The 14,125-nt window shown below is 24.3% G+C and overlaps 1 protein-coding gene across 2 annotated transcripts in view; it reads left to right on the top strand.

Moving 5' to 3' along the window:
* Positions 1–14,125, top strand: part of LOC113553741 (cationic amino acid transporter 2) — an 88,228-nt gene that overhangs the window by 35,872 nt on the left and 38,231 nt on the right. For both annotated transcript variants that reach the window (XM_026957240.1, XM_026957239.1), the window contains exons 3-4: positions 7,262–7,415; positions 10,373–10,600. In XM_026957240.1, coding sequence (XP_026813041.1) covers positions 7,262–7,415; positions 10,373–10,600 — 382 coding nt within the window. The remainder of the gene's footprint in view (positions 1–7,261; positions 7,416–10,372; positions 10,601–14,125) is intronic.

Below are 14,125 nucleotides of genomic sequence, written 5' to 3'. Positions count from 1 at the left end.
AGTTGTTTATTATTGAGGAAATTTGACTAGTTTGACCGGGGACTTTTGTAAATTTAACTCGTAGTTTATTTTTAGTTAAATTTATTGCTTTTGTGCTTTATAAATATTGATAAGATTTTTTTATTTAAATATATTTTTAAATGCACAAACAATAATAGAACATCAAAAACGTTAAAAATAAAAAACAAAAAATTCAGTTTAATTTCTCACTCACGTGTGCATAAAGAAAAATGTTATTGACTCTTATAAAATACCTAACTATTTATAACATAATTATTTAGAAAACCAATTTGTATAATAGTAATAAATATGACTTAAAAACATTAATATTTATAAGAAAACAATTTCATAATAACGATCTAGTTATTTATTGTAACATAATACTGATAAACTTTGTTTGTTTATAAGTTATTAGTTGAATTATACATATACAAAGTCAAGTTTATTCAAATAGCAAACTTATGAATTAAAAAAGGAATTTTCAAATGCACTTTTGATTGTAAATAATAGTTTAGCTTATTACTGAAAAACAATTTTCAATCGAACGACATAAGATACATTACAAGTAGAAAATTGAAGGTAAATTAATGAATTTGAAAAAAAGCTATTGAATTTTGCGAATTCTAAAAGACTTATACTAGTAATATCTGAAATAAAACAAGATAATCAGAGTTGATATTATATTATGATAATAGTCTTCACCATTAATTGACTGTTTTACAACACCACATATTATATCATACAATATTTTTCATATTGATTATGTCCAATTTTGAATTCAATTAAATAAACACGAATGCGTGAAGTTATACAAATGACATAAAAATAAACTGTAAAAATCATATCACTGAATTTTTTTGTCAGCACTCCAGTGTACTTCAAGAATTATCCCTTTTCACCACATTATTGGTTCAGATCCTAAGACCTTGGTTTAGAAGAATGTATAATATTAGTGTTTTAAAATATTCAAAACGAAGACGACTTTAAGCGAGTGTATTAAGTACTATGATTCAACGTCAGAAACATAATATGTTAAATCTTCTTCGAGAATGACTTGTACGAATACATGTAATGTAATATGTCTAAAGCCTGCGTTTCGAGATCGCTTAAGAGATGCACGAAATGGTCTGAGGATAGGTATAATATACTATAGAGTTAAACGCGCGAGTGGTTTTCTGTCGCTTTTTGTTGTCCGTATCTTTCTATCTAATTTACTGGCCTCTTTATGCGCATTTATTTACAGTCCGCTCGTGACTGTTACAAAGGGATGAAGCGATGAGGTAGCAACGATATACCTATAGAGTCCGGTGCTCTTGGTATATACATATTATGCGTTCCAGGTGATCGTATGTGGCGTTTACCGACGTACGTGGTAAAATATTGATTAGGCACCAACCTCACGAGTAGGGTATGCGTATACTAGTAAGCGGGTGGTAGGTGATAGTATTGGTGGGGTGGGGGTGGTGGTAGTGAAGGCGAGAAGGACGGTTTGTTGAAAGGGAGAATCGTAAAGCGAAAACATTAACATATATTGCGGCCAAGATATTATTATAATATTGCATGGTTATAACAACGTTATATACCTACTCCAAAGAACGGTTTTATACGCGTGCGTGTTCGTACGCGTAGGTGGGTAATTCTCTTTAGGTATACATGTGCAATAAACCTGTCGTATCGTGTCCACAGAAATAATAATAATAAAAAAAAACACACATAAGACGAAGAAATATATCGAATGAAATGAGAAAATATAATAATAATATTTATTCTGTATGAAAGTTGGACTGAAGAGCAACGACCCAATTAAGCGGGAGGTTACACACCGTGACAAATAGCCGTCCGTCACTTTCGGTTAACGTGACAACTGTTGAAATGTTTGCTATGGTGAAACGATATTTTTCATGTATTCGACGACGACCTCCTGATGACGAAAAGAATTCCGTAGGGCGCCGGCTGGTCAACTTGCCCACCCGGAAACCACGGAACGTGGTTGGATATTTACCATTCATTTTCGTATTTACTACTAAATTCATAAATTTAAATTTATTTTATTTTAATGCGCCTAAGTTAACATTTTGATCTATAAAGGTCCGTTCTCGCTTTAAACCAGTTAAATAAAAAAAAAACGTATCAATGTAATATACCACGACCGACGACGTCAATTAAAATATGTATTCATAATAATCTATGTTTTATTCCTTCCAAAAAATGTCAACTGGTTTATACCAAATTAAGTATAATAAACCATTTGCATTGTATTAAAATTATTATGCCGTATATTATGAGAGCAACTGATACGAAAATGAAAATGTCATGTTTATTGAAAAATCGCATAAAACACGTATGATAATTATATTATTTTGTATAACGTAGTTATTTTGTATCGGCGATTGATTAACATTTTAAGATTATGGGTAATTATGCACTTATGTACATGACACCTCCGCAGTTTTATATTAAATTTAAGACTCATAATAAACAAACAAATTCGTTACCCATAAAATGTACAATAGAATGTTGTTATGGGTAACAGTTTTTATTGGATATCAATATTTTACATGCCTATATAATCATTTATCAATATATTATAAATTATATTACTATTCGTTCAGAGTAAAACTGATAAATACAATATTTTTAACTTTGTTTCATAATACGAAATTTCATAGTACTTAATATTTATGTATTAATAGTGGAAAATAGTGGATTTATTAATAAAAATATATTTTAATAATTCACTATACACGAAATACTTTCCCTAATTTGTGTAAAGTCTGTTTTATATTAACCTTTTGCTCCAACTTATAGGTAATTATATTTATTTTTCATAATTTTATCTTATTCAAGTCTTTTATTGAAAGCTTAAAGTATTATTATGAATACATTTATAATCATAAAATACATAAGTAATACCCTAATATTTAAATAAAAAATAGTAGAAATAGTCTAATATTATTACTTAGCTACAGGTATCATGTATTTATTACTTAGTAACGTTATATTTTTATGGTTGTGGGTTGTTTTTTATACGTTTATATATTTTTTTTCTGTTGCCAGTGTTATTTATAAAATCATTGAACCACAAAATTGTTTTAGTCACATTACACGAATACACAATGTTAAATAATAACCTCTAATAAAGTGTGGTAGCACTGTTAATAAAATATATGCTATATATTTTTAAATTGTTTATAAACACATTTGCTTGTTATTTTCATTACTTATACATTTCAACCTATACATAATTCATATTATTATCTAATCATTTCACTTTCATTTTTCATTTATTAAATTTGTCACCATAATTTATGATTCTACACCGTAAACATTTTGATAAATCATTATTGGATAAAAACTACAAAACAAACGGAAAAAATATAATATACTAATTAATAATATATTATTAATTTCACAAAAATATATTTTTACTTAAAACTATACACACGAATAATGAAAAATTTTCAAAAAAAAAAAAAAAAATGTAACTGTATAATTTTATATATAAAAAAAAAAAAAATGGTTTTCTTTGAACGATTTAATTTATAAATTATATGGAGCTGTTATAGTATAGTTATAGTTATAATGATATAGCTAAATTGTTCAATACTAATAAGGTATTTTATATACATTTTAATAATGTATATATTTATCTATGTCACAATGAAAATTTTGCTTTCGTTTAATTAAAGAAGTAAATTATGTGTATTAAAATATAACGTTAAAATATATAATTTAGATTTAAGAAACTTTGAGCACTACGTGCATATATAATTATTAATTACAACTATGATTTAACCAAAAAAATAAAATAATATAATATATTTTAATAATAGCAGTTTAGTTGTGTACATTATGTTAAGTTTATAACTGCGTTGGACAGATTAATTAAATTTATAATCAAGCATTCTTGATTTACTTATAGTGATATTATATTTATATTTTGATATTATGGATATTTAATATATTATCATATATAATACTATAATAGAAAGTAATTCTATATTTTATATCAAAAATCTCATCAACTATTAGGTAAATTATTGTGAGATTTTTGCATTTTATGATTGGTTATATTTTTATTTTTTACTATGATTCCAAGTATTAAAATACTAAAGCGAATTTTAAATCAATACAAAATCATATTATTACTGAATCATATTGTTGTTTGTATTTCAATTAAATTAAAAACATTGTTAATTGCTAATATTAATATATTATATTTCTTTCGATTTGAAAATTTTACTTTACATACGTTACAGTTCTCTTATAAATTATAACAAATAATATTGTATATATTAATTAATGTTAAATACTTGGAATATTGATTTTTAGAATTTTCAAAAAGTTACCAAATTGATTTCATTAAAGCCATAAAAGTATACCATTGTAAAGCTATTTTTAACTGACAAATAACTAAAACCAATATTTCTATCATCCCAATCAGAAGCAATTAAATACAGATAGGGTTTTTTTTTAAAACACTGAAACACTAAACAAAAAAATTAATACTCATAAATTTTATATAAATATTTTATTTTGAGTAAAATGTTTTTAACATATTTATTTAAAAACTAATCGTTTTAATTTTAACACATAATATAATATATAATATATATATATATATGCATTTTAAGCAAATTAAAGAAAATAAATTAAATAAATCGATGTTTTATCACATAATTTTCAAATAACAATTAAATTATAACTTTACTTAAGCTCACATTTTTATTTATTATATTATGTTGAAATTCAAACAATATTATTGAGAGTCACAATATACTTAAATAATATACCATGTATTATTATTCCGCGTCAAAATATTGTAAGTAATGTGAACGATTGACTTTTTCATAAAATTCATGTTTAACTATCAATTAAATAATATTTGTCAGTTAATCATACCGGTATAAAAATGCTTTAGGTATTATTTTACTTATCGACAAATCAATTTTCGAATAAATTCGGGGTTTGATGAAGATAAACAAGTAACAACTAAACAAGATATTTTTTCCCCTAAATAATCATATTATACCATACTATTTATGATGTATGTATGCTTAGGATTTTACGATTTTACGCTGAAATTAAATTTAAATATGTCCTTTTTCCCAGACATTATTTGTAAATAATACTTGAGTAATCATGTAATATAGTATTTATTATAGCAGTTGCATTTTTATGCATTGCAATATATTTCTATTCTTATTATTTTTTAGAAATTTTTAAAAATAAATCTTTCATTACAATAAATCAATAAGTATGCGGTTATTATTATAAACATAACACAACGTCATAGTCAATGATCTAACAGCTAGCTATAGTAAGCTATGTACCTAATAACTATTCCGAGAGACTAATTATCTTAGTAAGTATCAGAAATTATTAATGTTCGGTCATGGGCAGTTGGATGAAAGTTAATTATTGCAATATAATTTTCTAAAGAGTAATATTTAATTAATTGCTTAAGTGAGATTGGTATTTTTTACTCATAATTATTCAACTGAAAATTCAAATATTTTTTTTGTACCTTTTTATAAGAACAAAACATGTACTATTTATCTTTTTTTTAGAACATTTTTGTACTGTAGATAATTTAGTTTCTAATAATGTTGATTTCTTTCGTAATTTTCACGAATCATTTATTATGATAAATGTTCATTTGTATTTTTAAACTGATTCATCATTTATATTTGTCCTTATTATTATATTTTAGTACTTGAACTTATATTTTGATTATTCTTAACTATTATTGTAACGTATATTGTATAGAGCTTGCACCGTAAAAATTAAAAAATTAAATAATGTGTGGTCTATGTGATTACCGAAAATTGATAAAAATATAAACATGTTTTGTGCAAAAACTAAATATTGTTTTTTTAATGAATAAAATACTTTTTTGTAAACTTATTTTTATGTTTTAAACGTTTTATTCATCATTATAAAACAATACATAAAGTTTCAATCTTTCACGTTGTAAATCGTAACAACAAACAACTGTTAATCATTTTTTTTATTTTTAACAATCAACTATACCATCCGTTATACTAATTTCATTTAGTTGTCGATCATTCATATCCAAACAGATAGTTATTTTTTTCTGTTGGAGGGGAGGGGGAAGTAACATAGTAATATGTATTTGATTAAATTTGATAAAAATAAACGAATCAAATACGTGTATCTGATTTTTTTACGACAAAATTAATCACGCCAGACCATACGGTTGTATTAGTTATATCGTACCACTCGTCTAGGCTGGTAAAAACGATAATGATAAAATGACTCTCTCTGCAAATGTGTGTACAATATTTTATTTATTATTTTTATTTTTTACAAATAATAATCATAGCGTTTGTTGAAATTTAAAACATACATTATAATATTTATGTATGCACACCACAGTACAAAATACCATGTACTCAAAATAGTGTCCGAAGTTACGTAAAATCCAATTTATTTATGTTCGTTAACGAAAAGTGAGATTTTATTATAAAAGCGTTTAAGAAAAAAAAACTGAGGAAATTACGGTTCGAATTAAATACTGAATTTTTTTAAAAATATAAATGTGTATAGGCAATAATTACAATATAAATAAGTGTACCTTTTGGCGCATGCTGAAAAAGGTGACCGAGATTTTTGATCAACAAAATATTTATTTCATATTCAATGAATATTCTGTGTGTAGTCGTATCACTATAGACATTCGTGTAGTGGAATTGCCTACACGACGTGCCGCGACACTCAAAAATCAATATCGTCGTCCGGCGTCGGAAGTAAACAGTTTACAACACGAGTTTTTCTCTTGAACTCGCGACGTCCCGAATTAAACCAAACCACCATTTTAGAACATACTTTACTTAAAAAAAAAATACTTTCACCTTAAACAAATTTAATCTAATGATTTTAAATATGATATAATATTATATAATATTATATAATATTACAAACGTTAAATTATTTGTAACCTTAAAAATAAATTATTTCTCAAAGGTCACATGTAGCATATTAAATATTATCTTTATTTATAAATATCTTTAAATATTATATTATTATTATTTATTATTTGGTATACATTATATTTTATGTACATAACATATTTAAATGTAATAATATAATTTTATTATTCCATTTATGATCTATAACGTACAATTAATATATTCATATACTTAAATATAATTAATCTCATGCGTAGAATTATTAAAATATTTAATTAATACCTAACTAATGTCATATTATATTATATATTATATTTTTTTGTTTACAGAAATGTCTGAACACCATTGACTTGACATCTCTAGGTGTCGGTTCTTGTCTGGGAACAGGTATGTATGTGGTCACCGGACTGGTTGCTAGGAGGTTTGCTGGCCCTGCAGTTATCCTTTCGTTTATTATAGCCGCTGTAGCATCACTGTTTTCGGGTAAGAGCTAAGTACAAATTATTTTAATTTGCATACAATGTATTATTATTGGTATACCAAACAGTGAACCAGTATATTAATATAATTTATTACAAAAACATCGCACTTGTCGTTAATATTAATTTTGTTATTATTGTTATTATTATTGTATACTTGAAATTGGAAATTTGTACGGGATATAAAATAAATACATTTTTAAATGAAACATTATAATTTTGAAAAACGTAGAGAATAATAATTTTTAACCAACATCAGTATATTTTACTATATTTATTTTCAAAATAAAATAAAATTTGAAAGTTACAACTCATTATATTGATTATTGCTTAGATCCAAACAACTAAAACTTCTAATCAACATTTTAGTTTGGTTTCAAGCTTGATTGCACAAAGAAATAAATTGGATTACACAATTCTTATAATTAATTTACTAGCACATTGCACACAGTTCGTTTGTAAATTGATTGAAATTGTCTATTTATTCGTTTTGATAAAATTAATGGTTTACCATTCATACCAGATTTACGTTTCTATTTTATTCACACACAGTTTATAAATTTAATCCGATACATCCAAATAGGTGGTTTGAATTTGTCTATAGATTAGATTGACAGTTTTAATCCATTTAGTTTAGATAGATAGTTTCAATACGTACAATACTAAATTTGGATTACCCGTTTTGATAAGAATCTTCAGAAATAAGTTGGTTCATATACTTAGAGTTACATGTATTTACATTAATTCTAATTTGAATCATATTTTCTAATATTATAAAAATAATTATGCATTTTATTTCTTATATTCTGATTATTTAAATATATATATATATACTGTTTTATTTATTAAAAATTAAAATTATATATATATATATATATATAATTTATAGATATTATATTTGTATTAAATTTAAAATAAAGAAACTGTTCATTGTAAAAAAAAATTGAATATGTAAACATAGATTTTTAACGACAAACGGTCATTTATAAATTGAGCTTAATATTTCAGTATTATAAATTTATAATATATTATGTAACTTGAGTGTATTAAATAGCCGACTACATTGTTACCTTTACCTATACAAATTATGTTTCTAATATAATATGACAACCATTTGTCATCTAAGAGTAGATTGTTTAAAATTAGATTGACATGATAAATTCAATAAAATACTATGTCAGTATGCAAATATTCAATTTATTTAAAAAATAATATCTATTTAAATATATTTTTAATATAACCAGAGTTTGGATCTTTGACAGCTTGTATTATATTTTAATCACTCTATAGATATACTTATAAAATAATAATTTTCTTTTGATGTTAATAATAAATTAAAAACGAAATAGTGAAATATGAAAAACTGTATATCATAAAATAATAACTGTTGATTCATGACTTACACTCATAGTATATTTGATATTATCAACCATCAATCATTATATAGACATTATTATTCATAACATCATTAGTTATCAACATTATACAACATAAACGTTTACTTTTTCGATAAGTAATAGTAGATATTTTATTGGGCGCTCACAAATTGCCTCCCGATTTCCAAAATAGCATTCACTTTAATTGTCTCCTATTTTAAGAAGTGACCCTCTTGTACTAGAATCATCTCCGATAGCTATAAATTATAATTAATCGATTTAAGTATAACCTTACATATTATAGACTAATAGAAACATTAAATAAACTGAGAAAATAAATGTTAATAAATAGTTATAATTTTTAGTAAATATACCGACTTAATAGTAATAATTAATAATAATAAAAATATACTAAGTCTGAAATACATAAAATAATTTAAATGAAATATAATTTTGTCATACAGTCAAAAACTTAAGTTTGTATGTAAGTATACATAAAGGAAACTGACTGTATTAAACTGGTGATGACGGACTAATCTTTAACTGATAATCAGTGCTCGACAAGATTATTGCATTGGAAAAATTAATCTGTCTGGGAAATACTATAAATAAATATTACTGTAATAAAATTTTTGAACATTACGGAAATTGATATGATAATCGATAAAACACGTAAAACTATCGATAATCTAAGTATGCTATAGGAGACAATTCTAGTACTCTTTGGCTATACTCGAATTGCCTCTGATAACACCAGGAGGCAATTCGAGTGAAAAAAGGCTACCTACTTAAATTTTGGAGACAATTTGAGTGTCACCATTCTATTCGCGAAATTAATATTTCCGAACTGTCTATCTAATGTTTTCATATATTTGTGATTTTAAATCTCAAAAATGAATTACATTGTAACATCCAAATTGATTTTGTGAGTTGAAACTAATAATCCGAATTTTATTTCCAGCGTTCGTATTTTAAGCCGCATCTTCATTTTTTATTTCCACAATCTGTTAAATTTTATTTTATTTTTGATTTATAAATGGATAAGCGAATATACATATTATAAATTATTAGGCAGGCCCATTGCAATATTCCGAATAACTGTGGTTTCAACCCTTGAATCCGAATTGTCAGTTTCTATAATCTTATTCTCTAATCCGGATTATCTGTTTATTACGTCCATGAATCGAATCAATATAAGACAAAAAAATAAAATATTAGTTCAAATAATATTAAATTTAATATTTTCTTGTATTATCTAATTATCTATCTACCTATATATGTATATGCATATGTGTATTATTACAACACAGTTATATTTTATGTCGTAGTAATAGTCTAGTTTAATGATATGTCAAAAAAATTAATAAGTTTGATGAATAATCAATGATTATCAATCATATACGTCTTAATTTGTGTTCCATAACGTTACCCAAAATTCTTTTACGATTTAGATAATTCTAATTATTAATATATTTATTGTTATTCCTGATAATGGTTGAGACGTTATAATCAATGTTGAAATTCCGTTAAAAAAAAAAAAATAAATAATAATAACTAATTATTAATTTTGTTATCTCTTATACAGGTGCGTGTTATGCTGAATTCGGAGTTCGGGTACCAAACACTTCCGGTTCCGCGTACATGTACAGTTACGTCACCGTCGGCGAATTTATAGCGTTTCTGATTGGCTGGAACATGGTGCTTGAATATCTCATAGGAACATCGGCATGCGCATGTGCGCTGAGTGCGAGCTTGGACTCGCTCACTAACGGCGCTATTAGTGCATCTGTTCAGAATTACGTAGGGTTTCTCGGTGAGTATATTAAAATATCATACAGGTAGATAATGACGGATTTGAGGAGGTGAACCCCCTCATAAAAATAAATGGTAATAATTAATACTCATATAATTAATGGTTTTTTTTTTTTATTGAAGTTCTGTGATATAGTCTAAAAATTAGAATGGATGGTAAAAATATTAATTTAAAAAAAATATAAACATCGAATAATTTTAAGTTTAAGAATAATAAAATAGGGGAAATAATGTGTTTTTTAGGGAAAAAAATATGTATAATACATATTATGAAGTGAGTGCTGAAGTTTTATCATGGGGTTTTAATATTGAAAGGGACTTGAGAAATGATGTGAATTTCACTTATTTGTCTGCAAATACATTATACTACATAACAGCTGTCTAGTTAGGCACTATATCAATTTTATATCTAATTCAATTTTCGTGAAAGTATTCACCATGAGGTTTTTGATCTTGGTTATAAGTGGGATTTATTAGAATTCAAAAGTGGGCTGGAGGAAAATATTAGAGATATGGATAGTTAGCCTCATATATTAGTAGTAGGTTATTTTTATATAGTTACACGTGTCTGGGAGAATGTACATTATGATTGTGTTGGTAAGGGCTGTTAAAAATGTTTGGATATAATATTAGAAGTGGAAAATATTAGAGTCTTTATAGGATACTTTTTACAACGATGATTAAAAACTTTTAAATATGATTTAAATAATTAATTTGTACACGTAAAGTAGGCCAATGTACACACACGTCGTCTCATTAATACATGAAGATAGATTTTTTTGGATTATATTTATTTTAATTTTTTTTTTTACTTTGGGCATTTTTGGCAATTCAAAAATACTTTATTATGATATTTATACATTCATATTACAAATGACTATAATATAGACATATTTTATATTTTTAGTAATTTTAAAATTTACAATAAAATTTGAGTCTTTTCCTCATTACTTTAAATAAATATTGAATAAATATATTTATTATTATTTATATAAAATTATGTGTGATGGATATTATTTATATAATCCCGTTTCAGTACAAAAAATACACTGTTGTATAATCAATATATATTGTATAATATATTGTATTAAAAGAATAATAATTCAAACTTAAATTTAAAATAAATTATAGGGTACTGTATTATTATAACATATGACAGTATAATTATTTTCTTAAATAAAAAAATATATAACTAAAATAGAATTTCTGCTGTTGTTTTGTTATTTACTCAGAAAATTGCCAGAAGTCCAGAAAGTAATAAACGTAAAGTTATATTATTAATAGGTATGTGCCTTTCTGTCATCATCGATTTTTATGTAAATTCCATATTAACAACTATCACAAAATATTATAATAATGGGTCGAGGCGATGTTTTGAAGCTTGGATAATCGTTGGGCCTAATATTTCTGTCATGAACGTCATCACATTGCGATTGAATTTGTGTTAGTTTAATCCAGGTGAATTTAAATATTAAAAACGTTGGTAGTAACTTTGCTGTATTGTTGTAAAACGCCTACTGTTACATAAAAGTAGAGAAATAGACAATTTTTATATTTGCAGGGCTGTGGACAATAAATGTGTGGTTTAATATAAAGAATTTTGTTATTAAATTATAATTTGTGGAATAAAATCATTTTTTTCTCTCTAAAAATTAGGACTTATAGTTTAACTTCATACATCTAGATATTATATATTATATCAAACGGTTAAAAATCAAACATAAAAAGTACATACAGGAAAAAAAAAGTTATTGACTCTGCGTCTAGCATAAAAAGAAAAATCATTTCCGGAGTAAATATTAAAATTAAAATGTACGTAATACGGAATATTTTATTATTATATTAGTGTACTAAAAATAAAAATAAAATCACTATAAATAGATATTTGAGAATAACGAGTGTTTTTTTAATGTAATAATAATAATTAAACGAAGGAAATAAAAATGTACGTGATTCATTAAATTATAAATATGTACATTTATATTTTATAATGACAATCTCTTGTTACTTATTAAATTCATATTCAGGGTGGTATTCAATTTGTCACCAAAAAAATATACATTTTTAAAAAAAATTATGTTTGGCTAATAATTTTAAAAAAAATATCCCATTTGACATAAAATATTTGTTTATTCATTTAGTATTTTTGCTGTTTTGATAATTTCATTGAATTTCAGTAAATATCATTAAATATATCAATTTCCATTGCAATTTATAACTTTTTGATGTATGCTTTAAATTAAAAATATTTTAATAATCAGAATTGTATATTTTAAGTTATGTAATAGCTGTTTCAATTTGTCCATTCATTTTTCAATATACCTTCTTAGGCTGCCTACTATAAATCAAAAAACATCTCAAAAATATTTTATTTCTTATATTCAATTTAATTGTAAACTTAAGGCGATTTGTTTTTTTTATTTTCACCATTAAACTATCATATTTTATTTGTTTAATATTTTAATTCAACCGAAATGTATATAGTTTCTGCATTAATTTAGTTTTACATTAATTTTAATTACGAGAATGAAAAATGAACACGACACTACATATTTCTATTGAATACTAAAAAAAGTTGTTTCTGTATAAAAAAAAAAAAAAAATGTTTTTGTTTATTTTACAAATATATTTTACACTTTTATTAAATTAAAACGTTTTGAAAATATCTATAACTTGTAAACTGCATAATGTTTAAAATAATTTTTGTAAGTATTCAGTCTTCGTTGTAGGATTAAAAGTAATTTATTTTTAAACAAATCCTATTTGGGAATTTAACTATGTATATTATAGTACTTAAAAAATATTTATGGTCTAAGTACTGTGGTACGTTGGTACATAATCAAAGTATACTAAAAATAATATTTCATAAGTAAATAGAAAATGGAAAAATATTAATTCAGGATGCATAATCCTATACATATTACATTAATTTTTAAAATTCGATCAAAATTGTGTTTTAATATGTTGAGTTTGAATTTATCGGATATACTGTTGGCTTATTATAATGAAGTTTTTTTTAACATGTATTCTTTAATTTTTGGATAGAACAATGAGAAAAATGTACAAAATATAACAGACTTTTAACAACGTTCTAGTACATTTTGAAAATGTTTTGTAAAAAATAAAATCGGAAGACTTACTTGAAATATAACAGTAAAATATATTCGACTGCGCGTTTTGTCATTCAAATATATGAACAATTGTTCTCAACTTTATTATAACACACACACGAGACAGTAGCTTTCCCGACGTGTAAAGAATACAAGATTTTTCTTCTCGTATAAATGTAAGTATACATAATATAATATATGTATATTCGTATATGTATGAACATATTTATATTATATAACATGTTTAAACTGAAACAGATTTTGTACTCGTATATAGTATTACTTATTAATATAATATGAACGTATGCAATTTATTATTTATTTATTTTTTATTCAGTTTTATAAAATTTTATTATTAGTTGATAATAATATTATTAAGTATTCTTAACACATAATTTTATAATTTCGTACCTATT

The sequence above is a fragment of the Rhopalosiphum maidis genome, chromosome 2 (genome assembly GCF_003676215.2).
Source record: "Rhopalosiphum maidis isolate BTI-1 chromosome 2, ASM367621v3, whole genome shotgun sequence".
Lineage (NCBI taxonomy): Eukaryota > Metazoa > Arthropoda > Insecta > Hemiptera > Aphididae > Rhopalosiphum > Rhopalosiphum maidis.
The sequence above is the reverse complement of the archived record's forward strand: the minus strand, read 5'-3'. Positions and strand labels throughout refer to the sequence as shown.